At 61.9% G+C, this 18,442-nt stretch overlaps 2 protein-coding genes across 2 annotated transcripts; both read left to right on the top strand.

The window, feature by feature from the left end:
* The first annotated feature begins 24 nt into the window (after positions 1 to 24).
* Positions 25 to 1,979, top strand: NDUFB11 (NADH:ubiquinone oxidoreductase subunit B11). The gene is made up of 3 exons (XM_075738773.1): positions 25 to 212; positions 675 to 805; positions 1,748 to 1,979. Exons 1-3 carry the CDS (start codon positions 51 to 53, stop codon positions 1,869 to 1,871), a joined length of 417 nt encoding a protein of 138 aa, XP_075594888.1. The 5' UTR covers positions 25 to 50; the 3' UTR covers positions 1,872 to 1,979.
* Positions 1,980 to 2,955: 976 nt separating this feature from the next.
* On the top strand, positions 2,956 to 18,322 carry UBA1 (ubiquitin like modifier activating enzyme 1). Its single transcript, XM_075738704.1, has 26 exons — positions 2,956 to 3,093; positions 3,739 to 3,849; positions 4,014 to 4,072; positions 4,875 to 5,043; positions 5,486 to 5,620; positions 7,160 to 7,266; positions 7,351 to 7,441; positions 7,532 to 7,664; positions 8,250 to 8,347; positions 8,723 to 8,869; positions 9,452 to 9,607; positions 9,686 to 9,796; positions 10,456 to 10,536; positions 11,079 to 11,234; positions 11,843 to 12,008; positions 12,615 to 12,811; positions 13,447 to 13,511; positions 13,890 to 14,085; positions 14,437 to 14,511; positions 14,739 to 14,928; positions 15,531 to 15,619; positions 15,712 to 15,804; positions 16,817 to 17,008; positions 17,446 to 17,547; positions 17,650 to 17,750; positions 17,959 to 18,322. The coding sequence occupies exons 2-26, from the start codon at positions 3,739 to 3,741 to the stop codon at positions 18,092 to 18,094; spliced, it is 3,156 nt and encodes a 1,051-aa protein (XP_075594819.1). The 5' UTR covers positions 2,956 to 3,093; the 3' UTR covers positions 18,095 to 18,322.
* The last annotated feature ends 120 nt before the right edge of the window (positions 18,323 to 18,442 follow it).

Raw genomic sequence — 18,442 nt, 5'->3', positions numbered from 1 at the left:
CGGCGGGAGGAAAAAGACGGAAGCGGCAGGGCGGGACTTCCGTCGGGAAGATGGCGGCGCTGGGGAGGGCGCTGCGGGCGCTGCGGGCCGGCGCGTTGCGGGCCGGTGCCCGGGGCCGCTCGGCGGGGCCGCCCGGGGCCGTGGTGCTGCCGCGAGCGCCGCTGGGGGCGGACCCCCACGAGGAGGAGCCAATGATGGTGGCCCAGAGGAAGGTGGGCGGGGCCTGCGCGGGGGGGCGGGGCTTGAAGGGGCAGAGCCGTGGGGCAGGGAGGTCAAGGGCGGGCGGGAATGGGTGCGGGGCGGGGCTTTTAAGGGGGCGTGGCTTGGGAAGGGGCGGGGCCCGTGGAAGTGCAAGACATTGGCAATGGGGCGGGGCTTAAGGGGAAGGGGTGGGGCTTGGTATAAGGGGTGTGGCCCGGGAGGGGCGGGGCTTAGCCGGGTGGGCTGGGCTTGGAGGTGCAGGGGGTGGGGTTTGCTGGCTGGGGGCGGGGCTTAGGCGGTGGGGCGGGGCTTAGGGGATGGGAGGGGCTTGGGTGGGGCGGGGCTTAGTGGGATCTGGGGTGTGTAGTGGATGGGTGGGGTTATTGGGGGCGGGGCCTTGGGGTGAGGGGGCGGGGCCTAGAGCAGGTAAGGGGGGGAGGATTTCGGGGGACCCAGGCGCCCGGGTGCCGCAGAACCCCGATTACCACGGCTTCTCGGCTGAGCCGGACGCCGACGTCATCAACATGCGGGCGGTTTTCTTCGCCGGCATCTCTGTCGCCATCGTCCTCGGCACCGTCTTCCTCCATTACCTGCCCGACTACGGGTGAGGGGGCACCGGGGGGGCTGCGGGGAACCTATAGAGGCCTCGGGGGGGATATAGGGGGGCTATAGGGGGGCTATAGGGGCCTATGAAGGGATCTAGGGGGCCCATAGGGGGTCTATAGGGGCCTATGAGGGCATATAGGGGTCTGTAGGGGAACCCTAGGGAGCTATGGGGGTCTATAGGGGCCTATGAGGGGATCTAGGGGGCCCCTGGGAGCCTTATAAAGGTCTATAGGTGTCTGTGAGGGGATTCTAGGGGTCCCTAGAAGGCCTATATGGGCCTATGAGAGGGTATAGAGAGTCCCTAGAGAGTCTATGGGGGATATGGGGGTCTTTGGGGGGCCCTAGGGAACGATGGGGGTCTATAGCAGCTTATGAGAGGCTTCTAGAAGTTTTGTAAGCAGCTGTAATAATCCGTAAAGGAATTTAGAAACTTGTAGAGAGTTTTTATGCAGTCTATAGAGATCTATGAAAGGACTATCTAGAGATGCTGTGCAGGTTTATGAGAGGATATAGGAGGCCTATAGGAGCCTATGAGGGGATCTAGGGGATCTATAGGGGTCTCTGAGGGGATTTAGGGGGTCTATAGGGGTCTCTGAAGGAATGTAGGGGCCTGTAGGGGGCCCTTAGGGAGCTATAGGGACCTATGAGGGGATCTAGGGGGTCCCTAGAGAGCCTATAAGGGATAGAGGGGAGCTCTGGCAGCATTGTAAGTATCTATATGAGTTTATGAGGGGATCTAGGAGCCTATAGGGGGATTCTAGGGAGCGCATTAGACCCTATAGAAACCTATAGAACAATATGGAGAGCTATAGGGGCTGCCTAAGAGTTCTATAGGAACCCATGAGGGGACGTAGGGGCACTGTATGGGGCTGTGGGGGGGCAGCGGGGGGCTATGGGGGGGCTATAGGAACAGCTATAGGCGCCTTGCCTTTCCCCGCAGGCTGCGGCAGTGGGCCCGGCGCGAGGCCGAGCTGCAGATCCGGGAGCGGGAGAGTCGGGGGCTGCCGCTGCTGGACCCCAACTACTACGAGCCCGCCCGCCTCGCCCTGCCCCCCCCGGAGTGACACCTCGGGGTGTGGGGGGGGCACCCCGGGCCCCTTTGGGTGGGGGGATGTGTGTGTGTGTGTGTCCCCCCCCGCGGTCGTTAATAAAGTGATGGGTGCTCGGCCGGACACCTGGGTCCCCCGCTTTTTATATTGGGGGGTGGGGGGTGATGTCACTACAACTCCCAGCAGACCCCGAGGCGGGATGACGTCATTAGGCGGCGACACCACGAGGTCTGAAGCCCTTCCCCCTCCCCCCCCGCCATAGGGCCCCTATAGCTTCCCCATAGGCTCCTATGCCCCCCCCAGCCCCTATAGGGTGCTGCAGCACCCCGATAATCCCCCTTGGCACCCTATAGGTCCCTATAGCCCCCACAGGGCCCCCCATACCTCCCCGATGGGCCCTATAGGCTCCCCATATCCTCCTACAGCCTGTTATAGCCCCCCCCCCGGCCCCTATATGTCCCCTATACCCCCCTCAAGTCCCCCTACCCTCCCTGGCTCTCCATAATCCCCTATACGTCCCTATAGCACCCCCCTATAGCTCCCCCATAACCCTCTATAGTCCACTATAGGCACCCGTAGCTCCCTATACTCCCCCGCAGACTCCCACAAGCCCCTATAGGCCCCAACAAGCCCCTATAGGCCCCCTCATAGCCCATTACAGCCCCGCTATAGGCTCCCCATACCCCCCTATATGTCCCTATGGGCCCTATATCCCCTCCTAACCCCCCATACGCTTCCCATAGCCCCCCACATGCCCCTGTGTTGCCTCATAGGCCCCTCTAGGCCGCTATATCTTCCCCTATAGGTCTCCTATAGGTCCCCGTAGGGGCTCGTGTCCTCTCCCGGCCGCCGTCGCGTCTCCGCGCGCCGTGCTGTGTCACGAGGCCCCGCCCACCTCATTGCGTATGCGCGGAGAGGGCGGGGCCGCCCCATCCGGGCCGCGGCGGGAGGAAGGGGGCGTGGCCAGCCTCCCCCCTCCTCTTTCCCTCCAATCAGCGCGTCGTCTGTGGTGAAGAGGGCGTGGGGAGAGAGAGGAGGAGGCGGGCGGTGGCGGGAGGTGCCAACCAATGAGAACGCGTCGCCGGGAGCCGGGAACCAATGGGGAAAGGTCGGGAGGCGGGGCCTCGCGTGAGGAGGGAGGGGGCGGCGAGGAGCAACCGCCGCCGCCGCCATCTTGTCGCGGAGGAGCCGAGCGGAGCGGGCGGGACCCGGCGGCGGGGCCTGGACAGCATCATTGGTGCGAGGAGGGGGGTACCGGGGGGTAACGGGGAAGGGCTGGGGGGAAGTTTGAGGGGGGGGGTGTGGGAACCCCGCCTCGGTTAGTGGGAACCCCGCCCCGGTTAATGGGAACCGCGCCTCGGTTAGTGGGAACCCCCGGTCTGGGCCTGTGGGGAGGGGAAAGGGCGGGGGGGGGGGCGCTGAGAGAGGCAAACCCCCCCTCTCCGGGAAACCCCGGTAGTGGGAACCCGAGCCCGGGTAATAGGAACCCAGCCCGCGTAGTGAGAAGTCTTTCTCGGTAATAGGAATCCCTTAATGGGGTCTTCATTAATAAAAATTTCTCTCGTTAGCGAGAATTATCCGTAAAAAGAACTTCTTTGGTTAATGGGACGCGTCCCTACCCGGGACCCTCATTGGTAGGAACCTCCTTCATTAATGAGAACACCCCCCTCAAGTCCCTCGTTAATGGGACACCCCCCCCCCCCGACCCTCATTAATAAGAACCTCCCTCATTAATGAGACCCCCTGGGAAAGCCCCGCCCCCTGTTACATCCTTTGGGGTGGGCGGGGCTTTGCTGGCTGCCTGGGTCCCCTTTTTTTGGGGGGTGATGTCCCCTGTTGTCCCCCCCAGTGTCACCCCAGCTGCCCTCTGCCCCCCCCACAGATGTCCAGCTCCCCGCTGTCGAAGAAGCGCCGCGTCTCCGGGTCCGAGCCGCCAACGGGCTCCAGCCGTGCCCCTGCCCCCGCCGTGTCCCCCAGTGTCACCCCCGCCAACGTGAGTGTGTGTGTGTGTCCGTGGCGTCACCTGTTTTGTCACCTCCACTGTCACCCAACCCTCACCCTTCACCTCTGCCTATCTCAGGGTGACACAGCACCCAGTGTCACCCCACCGACCCCCCTGGTGACACCCTTGTCACCCCATGTGTGTGTGTCCCCCAGGGCATGGCGAAGAACGGGGGCGAGGCCGAGATCGATGAGGGGCTCTACTCCCGCCAGCTGTGAGTACTGGGGTGCCTGGGACCCCCCCCATGGATTTGGGGGGGTCCTTATGGATTTGGGGGGTTCCCTATGGACTTTGGGGGGGGCTCCACAGGCGCGTGGGTCCCTCCTGGGGGTTTGGGGGGGAGTCCCTATGGATTTGGTGGGGTCCATAGGCACTTGGGTGGATCCATATGTATTTGAGGGGGGGGGTCTATGGATGCCTGGGTCCTTCCTGGGGATTCTTGGGGGGTCCTCAGGGATTTGGGGGAGCTCTGTAGGTGCTTGAGTGGATCCCTATGGAATTGGGGGCGTCCCTATGGATTTTGGGGGGGAGGGGGCTCCATGGATGCCTGGGTCCTTTCCCAGGGTTGTCGGGGGGATCCCCATGGATTTGGGGGGCTCCATGTGTGCTTTGGTGGATCACTATGGACTTGGGGGGGGGTCCCTATGGATTTGGGGGGCTCCATAGGGGTTTGGGGGGTCCCTATGGATTAGGAAGGGGGGCTCCATGGATGCCTGTCTCCCTCCCAGGGGTTTTGGGGGGCTCCCATGGACTTGGGGGGGTCGCTGTGGATTTGGGGGATACCTGGATCCCTCCTGGGGGTTTTAGGGGTCCCTGTGCAATCGGAGGGGGCTCCCCGGATGCCTGGATCCCTCCTGGGGGTGTCAGGGTGCGGGGGATCCCCATGGATTTATGGGGATCCTTACAGACTGGGGGGGGGCTCCCCAAATACCTGGGTCCCTCAGCCATTTCCCCAGCCCTGGGGGGATCCCAGAAGGATTTGGGGGACCCCCTGACCCCCCCCTTTCCTCCCCCAGGTACGTGCTGGGCCATGAGGCGATGAAGAGGATGCAAACATCCAACGTCCTGGTGTCGGGGCTCCGGGGGTTGGGGGTGGAGGTGGCCAAAAACCTCGTCCTGGGGGGGGTCAAATCGGTCACCCTCCACGACCCCCAACCTGCCGCCTGGCCTGACTTGTCTTCCCAGGTGAGTTAATTAACCCGTCAGGCTTAATTAATCTCTCGGGGTTAATTAACACTCACACCGGGTGTTAGATCCCTTTGGGGGGGGGTGTTTGGGGTGGGTTAAATGTCTCCCCTTGGGGTAATTAATCCACTCATTAGGGGATTTAAGTGCCCCCCCAGGGTAATTAATTAACCTGATGAGTAATTAGCCCCCACGAGGGGTTGTTTTTGGCGTGATTGTGTTGCCGGGGACAGATAAACGCTGCTATAGAAACAATAAATTTGTGGGGAACGTAAATACCCGCCACGTGTGTTTTGCGGGGTGCTTGAGGCCCCCCCAAGCCCTTAAATACCCCCGGAAACACCCGCTTCAGCTCTCTAAATCCCCTATAGATGCTCTGGGGGGTGTTGTGGGGGGTCAGGGCCCTCCATACACCCCTTTTTTTGTGTGTGTCACCCTGAAGTTCTACTTGCGGGAGGAAGACGTTGGGCAGAACCGGGCGGAAGCGACGCTGCCGCGCTTAGCCGAGCTCAATGCCTATGTGGCTGTCACCAGCACCCGCCAACCCCTCAGCCAGGACCTGCTGGCGCCCTTCCAGGTACACCCATAGCCGCCTGTACCCCCGCCACTGCGTCTGCCTGTATTTTCTGCGTCTGCCTGTATGCCCTAGACCTACCCGTACCCTGTCCGTGCTCCCCTTTTCTTCCCCCAAAGTTTATTTGGGTGTCTGACTGTCTTTCACGTGGCCGACTGTAACCCCCTCAGGGAAGGCTGTACCCCCAACAGCCGCCTGTACCCCTCCTCAGGGACAGTTCTGCTAGCAGGACAGCGGTGGCTTTGCCATAACCATCCCCGGTGTCATTCGTCCAGCTGTACTCGGGGATGACTGTAATCTCCGTGGCCGGTTGTACCCCCAACAGCCACGTGTAGCCCCCCGTGCAGATGGTTGTGTTCCCTGGGACAGTGGTGGCCTCCCTACAACCATCACTGGGGCTGTATGTGTTGCCTTGTCTGTCTGTCTGGTTGTCTGTACGACTGTAGCTCCTCATGGTTACTTGTGTCTCCCTGGTTGCCTGTACCCACCCAGAACTCCCTGTACCTCCCATTTTTGGGGTCTGGTAGTCTCCACGTGCTATTATGCGTCTGACTGTCTGCCTGTGTGCCCGGTTGTGCGTCCAGCTGTACCTGTACGTGGCTGGCTGTGTCTCCATGGCCACGTGTAGCTACCCAGAATGCCCTGTACACCCCATATTTTGGGGCTGACAATCTTCATGTGCTGTTACGCGTCCCACTGTCCGTCTGTGCATGTGGTTGTTCATCCGACTGTAACTCTGCATGGTCCCTTGTGTCTCTGTGGCCATCTGTACCCACCCAGGCCTCCCTGTACCCCCCAGTTTCAGGGTCTGAGCATTTCCACATGCTGTTACATGCTTGACTGTCCACGTGTTCAGTTGTGTGTCCGACTGTATCTCTCCGTGGTTCGTTTTGTCTTCATGGCTGCCTGTACCCACTCGGGACTCCCTGTACCCCTCAGTTTTGGGGTCTGAGGGTTTCCACGTACTGCTACATGTCCAACTGTGCATCCGGTTGTGTGTCTGACTGTACTTCTATGTGGCTGGTTGTATTTCTGTGGCTGCCTGTACCCACCCAGGCCTCCCTGTACCCCCCAGTTTTGGGGTCTGAGGGTTTCCACATACCGCTGTGTGTCGGACTGTGCATCCAGTTGTGTGTCTGACTGTACCTCTGCATGGCTGGTTGTATTTCCGTGGCTGCCTGTACCCACTCAGGCCTCCCTGTACACCCCAGTTTTGGTGCCTGAGGGTTTCCACATTATAAGTCTGACTGTCTGTCCACGTGCCCGGTTGTATGTCCGACTGTATCTCCATGTGACTGCTTGCATCTCCCTGGCCGCCTGTACCCACCCAGGCCTCCCTGTACCCCCATTTTTTGGCTCTGACAGTCTCCTCGTGCTGTCACCTGTCACTCTTCCTGCCTGGTTGTGCATCCACCTGTACCTCTCCACAGCTCTTTGTATCTCCGTGGCCGCCTGTACCCCTCCAATCCTCCCCTCCCATCCCTCCGTCCCCTCGTCCGTCCGTCCCTGGGTGACAGACAAGCGGATGTCGTCTTTCCGTAGGTGGTGGTATTGACCAACTCGTCGTTGGAGGAACAACTCTGGGTCGGGGACTTCTGCCACAGCCACGGGATCAAGCTGGTGGTGGCCGACACCCGCGGACTTTTCGGGTGGGTCCCTTCTATAGCGTCCCCTGGGTGCTTGGGGCCTTTCTATAGGTGCTGACCCCTTCCCCCCCCCCCCCCTCATTTTAGGCAGCTTTTCTGTGATTTTGGGGACGACATGGTGGTGACGGACACCAACGGGGAACAACCCCTCAGCGCCATGGTTTCCATGGTCACCAAGGTACCGGTTCTTTGGGTGTGGTGGGGGACGAAGGGTGTCTCCCACACCCATGGGTGCCCTCAGCACCCTGGTTTTTGGTTCCCCACCCAGGGGTGCCCGGGGGAGGTGACGTGTCTGGATGAAGCTCGTCACGGCTTCGAGACGGGAGATTTTGTCACCTTCACCGAGGTGGAGGGGATGGAGGAGCTCAACACCTGCGGCCCCGTCGAGATCCGCGTCCTCGGTGAGCCCGGGGGCCCTTCTATAGGGTGTCCTGGGTGCCCAGTGCCCTTCTATAGGGTGTCCCATATGTGTAGGGTCCTTCTATAGAGTCCTCTTTACGTCTGGTGTCCTTCCATAGGATGTTCTGGACACCCAAGTTGTTTCTACGAGGTGTTTCAGATGCCTGGGGCTCTTCTATAGGGTTCCCTGGATTCCTGGGGTCTTTCTATAGGGTTCTCTGTGCCTGAGGCCTTTCTATAGGGTGTTCTGGGCACTTATGTTCTTTCTATGGGGCGTTTTAGGTAGCTGGGGCCCTTCTATAGGGTGTCTTGGGTGCTCAGGGCCCTTCTATAGGGTGTTTTGGGCGCCTAGGTCCTTTCTATGGAGTCCCCTGGGTGCCTGGGGCCCTTCTATAGGGTGTCCGGGATGCTTAGGTTCTTTCTATGGGGTGTTTTGGATGCTTGAGTCCTTTCTATAGGGTTCCTGGGTCCATTCTGTAGGATCCCCTGGGTGGCTGGGTCCCTTCTATAGGGTCCCCTGGGTTCCCGGGGCCTTTCTATAGGGTCCCCGGGCGCCCGGGTCCCTCGGTGACAGCCTCTCCCCCCAGGGCCATACACCTTCAGCATTGGGGACACCAGCGGCTTCGGGGACTACGTGAGGGGGGGGATCGTCACCCAGGTCAAGATGCCCAAGCACATCCGCTTCGTGAGTGGTACTGGGAGCACTGGGAGGTACTGGGAGGTAGAAGGAGGGACTGGGGACGGATAGGGAGAGAGTGGGAAGGGATTGGGGGGGACTGGGAGATACTGGGGGGAACTGGGAGGTGTTTGGGAGGGGACTGTGGGATACTGGGGGTCACTGGAAGGGACTGGGGAGCACTGGGAGGGAACTGGGAGGTAGTGGGGTGGTGGTAGGAGATCATTGGGGACACTGGGAGGGAACTGGGGGGACACTGGGGCATACTGGGAGGAACTGAGGGGGGGGGTGATGTGAGTCAATCGGGGGTACTGGGAGAGAACTGGGGGGACACTGGGCCATACTGGGAGGGACTGGGAGCTGACATGTCCCCTCCGTCCCCAGAAGCGGCTGCGGGAGGCGCTGGCAGAGCCAGAGCTGATGGTCACCGACTTCGGGAAGGCCGAGAGACCTCCCATCATGCACTGGGGCTGGCAGGCCCTGCACCGCTTCATCCGCCAACATGGCCGCCCGCCTCGGCCGCGCCACCAGGTGGGGACGCCAGGGGCATCGGGGACGCTGGGGACACGGAGGCCACCAGGTCCTGGGCCAACATGGCCGCCCACCATGGCCCCACAGAGAGTCGGGGACACTGGGGACACGGAGGCCACCAGGTCCTGGACCAACATGGCCGCCCACCATGGCCCCACAGAGAGTCGGGGACACTGAGGATGTTGGGGACGTGGAGGCCACCAGGTCCTGGACCAACATAGCTGCCCACCATGGCCCCACCACTGTTTGGGGACACTGGGGACACCAAGGCATTGGGAACATGGGGGCCACCAGGGCCTGGACCAACACGGCCACCCACCAAGGTCCCACCAAGAGTTGGAGACATTGGGGACATGGAGACCACCAGGTCCTGCACCAACATGATCACCCACCGTGGTCCCACCAAGAGTTGGGGACATCAAAGCCACGAGGGGTGTCGGGGGCATTGTGGGACTTTGGGGACATTGGAGACACCCTGGGGACACGGAGGCCACCAGCTCCTTGTAGCCCCCGCTATCTCCTGCAGTTCCTCCCTGGTGTCCCCAGAGCCGTCCCCAAACCCTGTGTCTGTCCCCAACCCAGGGTGACGCAGCGGAGGTGGTGGCCTTGACCCGAGAGGTGGCCCCGGGGGCGGAGCTGGATGAAGATCTACTGCGGGAACTGGCCTTCCAGGCCACCGGTGACCTGGCACCCGTCAACGCCTTCATCGGGGGCTTGGCGGCCCAGGAGGTCATGAAGGTACCGGATGCTTGGTGTCCTCTCCTGGGGACATCGGGGTCTCCTCGTTAGGTCCTTTAACGAGAATCGTTGACCTAGGCGGTGTCCGGGAAGTTCACGCCCATCACCCAATGGCTTTACTTCGACGCGTTGGAGTGTCTCCCCGAGGAGAACAAGGAGATGGTTCTCACCGAGGAGCAGTGTCGGCCGGTGAGCACCCATGGGTGGGGCTGGCTAGGGTGGGGCACCCATGGGTGGTATCTCCTTGGGGTGGGCTTTGGCCATGGGGCACCCATGGGTGGTATCTTCTTGGGTTGTGTGTTGGTCGTAGGTCAACTGTTGGAGAACATCCATGGGTTGGATGTGGTTTTGATAGCACCCATGGGTGGGCATCTCCTTGGGGTTGGCTTTCGCCATGGGGCACCCATGGGTGGTATCTTCTTGGGTTGCGTGTTGGTTGTAGGTCAACAGTTGGAAAACATCCATGGGTTGGACCAAGTTATGGTAGCACCCGTGGGTTGGTCACCATCCTGGGGACAGCTGTGGGTGTTATCTTCTTGGGGTGGCCTTTTGCTGTGGGACACCCATGGGTGGTATCTTCTCGAGTTGGGTGTTGGTTGTAGGTCAACTTTTGGAGAACATCGGTGGGTTGGATGTGGCTTTAATAGCACCCATGGGTGAGCATCTCCTTGGGGTTGGCGTTGGCCATTGAGCACCCATGGGTGGCCGTTTCCTTGAGGAACCCGTTGGTTGGCCGTCTTCTCGGGGAGCACCTGTGGGTGGGTGTCACCCAGGGGTGGCTCTGGGGTCCCCGGTGGCGTCCCCGTGCCAGAGTGACACGTCCGGGTGACACGTCGGGTTGTCCCCAGCGCAACAGCCGCTACGACGGGCAGATCGCGGTGTTTGGGGCGGAGCTGCAGGCCAAGCTGGGCGCCCAGAAGTACTTTGTGGTCAGTGTCCCCACCTGTCCCCAAGTGTCCCCTCGTGTCCTCGTGGGGCTCCCAGGTGTTCTCCTCTCCCATCCCGTGTCCCCAAAGCTCCATGGCCATCTCAGGCTGGGTCCCCACGTGTCCCTCAGGTGTCCCCACGTGTCCTCACGGCTCTAATGAGTGTCCCTGCACGTCCCCCCGTGGGTTCTCCAGGTGTCCCCACATGTCCCTCAGGTGTCCCCAAGTGTCCTCACAGCTCTCCTGAGTGTCATTGTTTGTCCCCACATGTTCCCGTGGGTCCTCCCAAGTGTCCCTCAGGTGTCCTTGAGTGTCTTCATGGCTCTCCTGAGTGTCCCTGCATGTCCCTGTGGGTCCTCCAAGTGTCCCCAGCTGTCCCCACACACCCCTGTGTGTCCCTCAGGTGTCCCCTCGTGTCCCTCAGGTGTCCCCAAGTGTCCCCACGGGTCCCCAGAGCGTCCCCGGCTCACTCCACGTGTCCCCAACCTCCCCCCGGGCCACCGCGGGCTGTGTCCCCGAGTGTCCCCAAGTGTGCCCTGGCGCAGGTGGGGGCGGGTGCCATCGGCTGTGAGCTCCTGAAGAACTTCGCCATGGTGGGACTCGGCTGCGGCCCCGACGGTTGCGTTACCGTCACTGACATGGACACCATCGAGAAGTCCAACCTCAACCGCCAGTTCCTCTTCCGGCCTTGGGATGTCACGGTGAGTGGGTGGGGCCAAAGCGGGAGGAGTCTATGGGAGGGTGGGGAATGATTGGTCAGAGCCTTAAGGGGGCGGGGCTGCAGGGGGCAGGGTCTACCGGGCAGCCACCACCACCAAGATGGCCGCCGTTGCGTTGACCACTGTCAAATGGTCAAGTTGCCTTGATGTGTCAGTGGATTGGGTGGGGACCAAAGGGGCGGGGCTTAAGGGGAGGGGGCCATAGGGTAGAGAATGGGTGAGCGGAGTTCAGTGGGCAGAGCCTGCGGGGTGGGAACCGCCATGGAGATGCCGCCATTGAGTTGGCCAACGTCAACGGTCAAGTTGCCTTGACGCTTCGTTGGATTGGAAGAGGCATAAAGGGGCGGGGCTTAAGGGGGTGGGTCCAGAAGGGGTGGGGCCTTAAGGGGAGGAGTGTATAGGTCAGCAGATGAGTGGGCGGGGCCTGTGGAGCAGGGGCCACCATGGAGATGCCGCCATTGAGTTGGCCAACGTCAACGGTGAAGTTGCCTTGACGTTTCGTTGGATTGGGTGGTGACCAAAGGGGCGGGGCTTAAAGGGGGTGTGGCCCGATGGGGCGGGGCCTCACGGGGCATGGCTCCTCCCCACAGAAGCTGAAGTCAGAGCGGGCGGCAGCGGCAGTGCGGGAGATGAACCCGGCGCTGCGGGTGAGCAGCCGCCCCGACCGCGTCGGCCCCGACACCGAGCGCGTCTACGACGACGATTTCTTCGAGGCGCTGGACGGCGTCGCCAACGCCCTGGACAACGTCGACGCCCGTGAGTACCTATAGGATCCATAGGGTGCTGGGGGGGTTGGGGTGCTATGGGGGATTGGGGGAGTTTTAGCAATGCTATAGGTGCTATAGGAACTCTGGGAATGCTGTAGGCAACCCTAGGGGTGCTATAGGGATGGCATAGGTACCCTCAGGGGTGCTATAGGGACCCCAGGCAGGCTATAGGTACCCTTGGGGTGCTCTGGAGAACTGTAGGTACCCGGGGGGTGCTATAGGGATCTCAGGCAGGCCATAGGTACCTACAGGAACACTATAGAGATTCTTGGCTGTGCTGTAGGGACCTCAGGGTGCTATAGGGACCTTCAGGGATGCAGTAAGCACCCCCCAAAAATGCTATAGGTACCTGTGGGAATGCTATAGGGATTTTGGGGTGTGCTATAGGTGCCTCAGAAATGCTATAGGGACCTCCAGGTGTGCTATAGGCACCTCAGGAGCGCTATAGGGATCTCCAGGTGTCCTATATGGACCTCCGGAATGCTATAGGCACCTCAGAGGTGACACAGGGACCCCCAGCCCCCTCTATAGGAACCTCAGGCTGCCCCACCCCCCCATCTGAGGACACCCTCTAGCCCTTCCCCTTCCCCTATAGGGCTCTATATGGACCGCCGCTGCGTTTACTACCGGAAGCCGCTGCTGGAGTCGGGGACGCTGGGGACGAAGGGGAACGTGCAGGTGGTGATCCCCTTCCTGAGCGAATCCTATAGCTCCAGCCAGGACCCCCCCGAGAAGGCCATTCCTATATGTACCCTCAAGAACTTCCCCAACGCCATCGAGCACACCCTCCAGGTGAGCTATAGGGGCCACGTGTGCGCCTGGGCCCTTTCTATAGGGGGCTTGGGGCAGGGAGGGATGGTCTGTAGGGTGTTCCGGGTGCTTGGGTCCTTTCTATAGGGGTGTTTGGATGTCTGGGTCCTTTCTATAGGGTTTCCTGGGCACCCGGGTCCTTTCTATAAGGGGCTTGGGGTGGGTGGGTGCTGTCTATAGGGCGTTGTGGGCACTTGGGCCCTTTCTATAGGGGGCTCGGGGTAGGGAGGGATGGTCTATAGGGTGTTCTGGGTGCTTGGGCCTTTTCTATAGGGTGTCCTGCATGCCTGGGTCCTTTCTATAGCGGGGGTTTGGATGTCTGGGTCCTTTCTATAGGGGGCTTGGGGTGGGTGGGTGCTGTCTATAGGGTGTTCCGGGTACTTGGGTGCTTTCTATAAGGGGGCCTGGGTGCCTGGATCCCTTCTATAGGGTTGCCAGGTCCCTTCTATAGGGTGTCCCAGATACCTGGGGCCCTTCTGGGGGAGGTTCTGGGTGCCGGGGTCCCATTTTGGGGTGGTGGGGTCCCCTCTATAGGGTGGTGGGGGCTGGTGGGGTCCCTTCTATAGGGTGCCGGGGTCCCGTTTCGGGGTGCCCCCCTGACAGCCCCTCCTCCGCAGTGGGCGCGGGACGAGTTCGAGGGGCTCTTCAAGCAACCGGCCGAGAACGTCAACCAGTACCTGACGTGGGTGGGGGGCCACGGGGTGGGTGGGGGGCACCCACAGACCCACTGCCCCACGTAGCACCCGCTTAGCACCCATATACCCCCCCAAAACCCCACATAGCACCCATATACCCCCCAAAACCCCACGTAGCACCCATATAACCTCACTTAGCACCCACATACCCCCCCAAAACCCCAGGTAGCACCCATATAACCCCCTCCAGCACCCATGTAGTACCCATATAACCCCTGTCCACCCCACTTAGTACCCACATACCCCCCCAAAACCCCAGGTAGCACCCGTATAACCCCCCTTAGCACCCATATATCCCCCCAGAACCCCACGTAGCACCCATATACCCCCCCAGAACCCCCAGTAGCACCCGTGTCACCCCGCAGGGACCCGCGGTTCGTGGAGCGCACGCTGCGGCTGGCGGGCACGCAGCCGGTGGAGGTGCTGGAGGCGGTGCAGCGCAGCCTGGTGGGGGAGCGCCCGCGGGGGTGGCCCGACTGTGTGGCCTGGGCCTGTCGGCACTGGCACCGCCAGTACAGCAACAACATCCGCCAGCTGCTCCACAACTTCCCCCCGGGACAGGTGGGGGGGCACCCTGGGGTGGGGGGGCACCCTGGGGGGGTATCCTGGGGTTGGGGGCTGGCCGGGGGGGGGGGGAGGTATCCTGGGGAGGGGGGGGGGGGACACCTGGGCGGGGGGGGACCCTGGAGGGGTGGGGACCCTGGGGCAGGGGGAAGCACCCTGGGGTGGGGGGGACGTGCCCTGTGGGGGGCTCTGGGTGCAGCTGGGGGCTTGGGGGGGGGGGGGGGGGGGGCTGGATTGGGCCCCTGTGGGGTGATGGGGCCCTATAGGGCCTCTTAATTACCCCACTGCCCCCGCTGCCTCGTTAACCCCCGATGCCTCGTTAACCCCCAATGCCTCATTACCCTGCAGAAGACGAACTCGGGGACCCTGTTCTGGTCAGGGCCCAAGCGCTGCCCCCACCCCCTCGTCTTCGACCCTGACAACGTGAGTGGGGTGCTGGGGGGGGGGGGAGCAGCACCCATGGGTCCCACCTGTGACCTGTGGGAGCCACCCATCACCTTTAGGTGGCACCTATCACCCATGGGTGGTGATCAGCCCTGGGAACCACCCTTGGGTGCCATCCCATGATCCTTTGTATACCATCCCTCCCCTACGCCCTCCCCCCCGGACCCCCACGGGTGCCCCTGACACCCATGGGTGCCTTCCCGCAGCCCCTCCACCTCGACTACGTGATGGCGGCCGCCAACCTCTTCGCGCAGAGCTACGGGATCGGGGGCTCGCGGGACCGGGGGGCGGTGGCCGAGCTGCTGCGGCACGTCCGCGTCCCCCCCTTCGCCCCCAAAGCCGGCGTCCGCATCCACGTCTCCGACCAGGAGCTGCAAAGCGCCGCCGCGGCCCTCGGTAACGGGTGGGGGGCACCCATGGGTGCTGCTGAGGGGTGGGGGGGGCACCTAGAGGTGGTTGGGGCAACCGGTGGAGGTAGAGAGGGAAAAGGGGAGGTTATGGGGTAGGGGCACCCGTGGGTGCTGGCGGGGGGGGCCATGGACAGTCCCTGGGGTCCCACAGGTGCCAGGAGGGTCCTGTGGGTGCTACGGGGTCCCATGGACAGTCCCTGGGGTCCCATGGGTGCTGGGGGGGCCCATGGGTGTCATGGGGTCCTACAGGTGCCAGGAGGGTCCCATGGGTGCTGAGGGGGGCACCCAGAAGATGGTTGGGGCAACTGTCAGGGGGTGGAGAGGGAGAAAAGGGGGAGGTTATGGGGTAGGGACACCCATGGGTGCTAGGGGGATTTAGGGGGCCAGGAGGGTCCCATGGGTGCTATGGGGTCCTGTGGGTGCCAGGAGGGTCCCACGGGTGCTTTAGGGTGCTGTGGGTGCCAGGAGGGTCCCCCATTGGTGGCAGGAGGCTCCATGGGGTGAAGAAGTTTCCGCTGGGGGGGGGGTGTGTCCCCATGGGGGTCCCATGGGTGCTGGTGGGTCCCATGGGTGCCCCCCCACCCACAGACGACAGGCGCCTGGAGGAGCTGAAGGCGTCGCTGCCCAGCCCCGAGGAGCTGCCCGGCTTCCGCATGTTCCCCATCGACTTCGAGAAGGTGGGTGCTGCCCCCTCCCTCCCTCAGCACCCATGGGTGCTCCCCGCCCACCCACGGGTGCCTCTTCACCCATGGGTGCCCCACCCCCCCAGGACGATGACACCAACTTCCACATGGATTTCATCGTCGCCGCCTCCAACCTGCGAGCGGAGAACTACGACATCCCGCCGGCCGACCGCCACAAGGTGGGTGCTGGGGGGGGGGGGCACCCATGGGTGCTGGGGGGGTTCCTGTGGGTGCTGGGGTGTCCTTTGGGTGCTGGGGGGATCCTGTGGGTGGTTCTATAGGGGGTTATTAGGGGTCGTTATGGGTGCTAGAGGGGGAGCTGTTGGAGGGGGCACCCATGGGTGCTATGGGTGTGTGCTCTGTAGGGCACCTGAGCTCTATAGATACGTGTGGGGCCTATACAGGCTCTGTAGGGTACATATAGGCTCTATAGGGTGCACATAGGCTCTATAGGGTGCACATAAGGTTTGTAAGCTTTACAGTTTATATAGAGTCTATAGCCATTTAGCATCTATAGGAAATACAGAGAATGTATAGAGTATGTACAGGTTCTATAGGATATTTATAGGTTTAAAGAACACGTATAGACTATATAGAGGACCTACGAAGGATATACAGAGTATATAGAGTACGTGTAGGATGCACAGAGGGTCTGTAGAGCGTATATGAAATTTATAGAGTACGTAAAGTGTACGTAGGGTGTTTGTAGAGTATATAGAACACATATAGACTTTGGGCGGTTTATAACGTATATAAGTTTTACAGGCGCGTAAGGTCTGTACAAGGTTTGTAGAGTATGCGTAGAGGATCTATAGAATAAATACAAGCAGTACAAGGCACATATAGAGAATTGTAAAAGCCGTATACGGGGCTGTAGGGAACACGTAGGGGACTGTAGAGCCCGTATAGTGCTCTGTACATGTAAAGGGGCACATATGGGGGCTGTGGGGCACATATGGAGGGCTGTAGAGTCATATAGGGAGCTATAGAACATATACAGGAGACTGTAAGGACACATGGGGGCTGTAGGGCACATATAGGGTGCTGTAGGGACATACGGGTACCCATAGGGCCCACGGAGGGCTGCACAGCGTATGCACCCCGGGTCCTATAGATCCTCTATAGGGAGATCCGGGGCGCGGGGCGTTGGTGCCCCCTCCCGGTGCCTATAGGTACTTCCATACGGGGCAGAGCAAGCTGATCGCGGGGAAGATCATCCCGGCCATCGCCACCACGACGGGCGCGGTGGTGGGCCTGGCCTGCCTGGAGCTCTACAAGCTGGTCCAAGGTCACGCTCGCTTGGCCTCCTACAAGAACGCCTTCCTCAACTTGGCCTTGCCCTTCGTCGGCTTCTCCGAACCCCTCGCCTGCCCTCGCAACAAGGTTGGGGGGGGGGCTGCCCCATAGCACTGTGGGGCACCCTATAGGTGACGCGTTGGGGCGTGGTGGCAACTGGGTGCTGCCCGTTGGGTTGGGGTTGGGTTGGGGTTGACGTCTAGAGATGCTAGGGGTCCTGGTGGGGTTGGGTTCTGCCCCACGGCTCCCTGACCCACAGAACCCAGCCCCATAGCGCCGTGGGGCACCCTATAGGTGCCACGTTGGGTCGTGGTGTCAACTGGGTTGGGGTTGACATCACAGCGTCAACTGGGTGCTGCCCGTTGGGTTGGCGTTTACGTCTAGAGATGCTGGGGGTCCTGGTGGGGTTGGGTTCTGCCCCACGGCTCCCTGACCCACAGAACCCAGCCCCATAGCGCCGTGGGGCACCCATAGGGTCCCATCCCCCCCTGTGCCGTGGGTCTGACCCCCATCACCCCCCCCAGTACTACGAGGTGGAGTGGACGCTGTGGGACCGTTTCGAGGTGCAGGGGCTGCAGCCCGACGGGCAGGAGATGACCCTGCGCCAGTTCCTCGCCTACTTCAAGGTACTGGGAAGGACTGGGAGATGGGGTGGGGCACCCGTGGGGGTCCTGAGCACCCATGGGTGCCCCCCGAGCACCCACCTTGACGTCCTCCCCCCCACGCAGAAGGAGCACCGGTTGGAGATCACGATGTTGTCCCAGGGCGTCTCCATGCTCTATTCCTTCTTCATGCCGGCCGCCAAGCTCCGCGAGCGCCACGACCAACCGTAGGGCACCCATGGGTGGGGGGGGAGCACCCATGGTGGGGGACAGCACCCATGGAGGGGGAGCACCCCTAAGAGGGGGGAGAGGTCTTGGTGGTGGCCATGGGCCCAGTTGGGTGCCAGTTGAGGTCGCGGTGGGTGGTGACCCGTGGGTGCCGGGTGCCACCTTTGGGTGCCGGGTGCCACCCACGGGTGCCGTTGCGTCCCTCAGGATGACGGAGATCGTGGCGCGGGTGTCGAAGAAGAAGGTCGGCCGCCACGTCAAGGCCCTCGTCTTCGAGCTCTGCTGCAACGACGACACGGACGCCGACATCGAGGTGCCCTACGTGCGGTATACCATCCGCTAGGCCCCGCCCACCGGGGGGTGGAGACATGCCTGGCCACGCCCTCACCTGCCCGGCCACGCCCTTTGCCCTATCTGGCCACGCCCCCTCTTTTTTCTTCCACCGAGCCCCGCCCCCTCTCCCCACGGTTCTCTAGTTGTTGGTGTTGTCTTGGCCCTGCCCCCTCGGGGGGCGGCGCTTGGGGGGCGGGGCGAGGGGGGCCCCGCCCAATAAATATAGACGTTGGCAAAAGATGGCTGCGGAGTCGAGGTGGCCGCCGGGTGATGTCAGAGCGGGACCAAGATGGCCGCTGGGTGATGTCAGAGCAGCACTAAGATGGCCACCATGTGAGGTCAGAGCGGGACCAAGATG

The sequence above is a fragment of the Balearica regulorum genome, chromosome 35 (assembly GCF_011004875.1).
Source record: "Balearica regulorum gibbericeps isolate bBalReg1 chromosome 35, bBalReg1.pri, whole genome shotgun sequence".
NCBI lineage: Eukaryota > Metazoa > Chordata > Aves > Gruiformes > Gruidae > Balearica > Balearica regulorum.
This window is presented reverse-complemented; position numbering and strand designations above follow the sequence as displayed.

Coding starts and splice junctions, on each gene's coding strand:
- NDUFB11 (XM_075738773.1), top strand. CDS start 51: ATGGCGGCGCTGGGGAGGGCGCTGCGGGCGCTGCGGGCCGGCGCGTTG. Junction 213..674: donor TGATGGTGGCCCAGAGGAAG/GTGGGCGGGGCC, acceptor CGGGTGCCGCAG/AACCCCGATTACCACGGCTT. Junction 806..1,747: donor CATTACCTGCCCGACTACGG/GTGAGGGGGCAC, acceptor CTTTCCCCGCAG/GCTGCGGCAGTGGGCCCGGC.
- UBA1 (XM_075738704.1), top strand. CDS start 3,739: ATGTCCAGCTCCCCGCTGTCGAAGAAGCGCCGCGTCTCCGGGTCCGAG. Junction 8,348..8,722: donor TGCCCAAGCACATCCGCTTC/GTGAGTGGTACT, acceptor CTCCGTCCCCAG/AAGCGGCTGCGGGAGGCGCT. Junction 13,512..13,889: donor AACGTCAACCAGTACCTGAC/GTGGGTGGGGGG, acceptor GTCACCCCGCAG/GGACCCGCGGTTCGTGGAGC.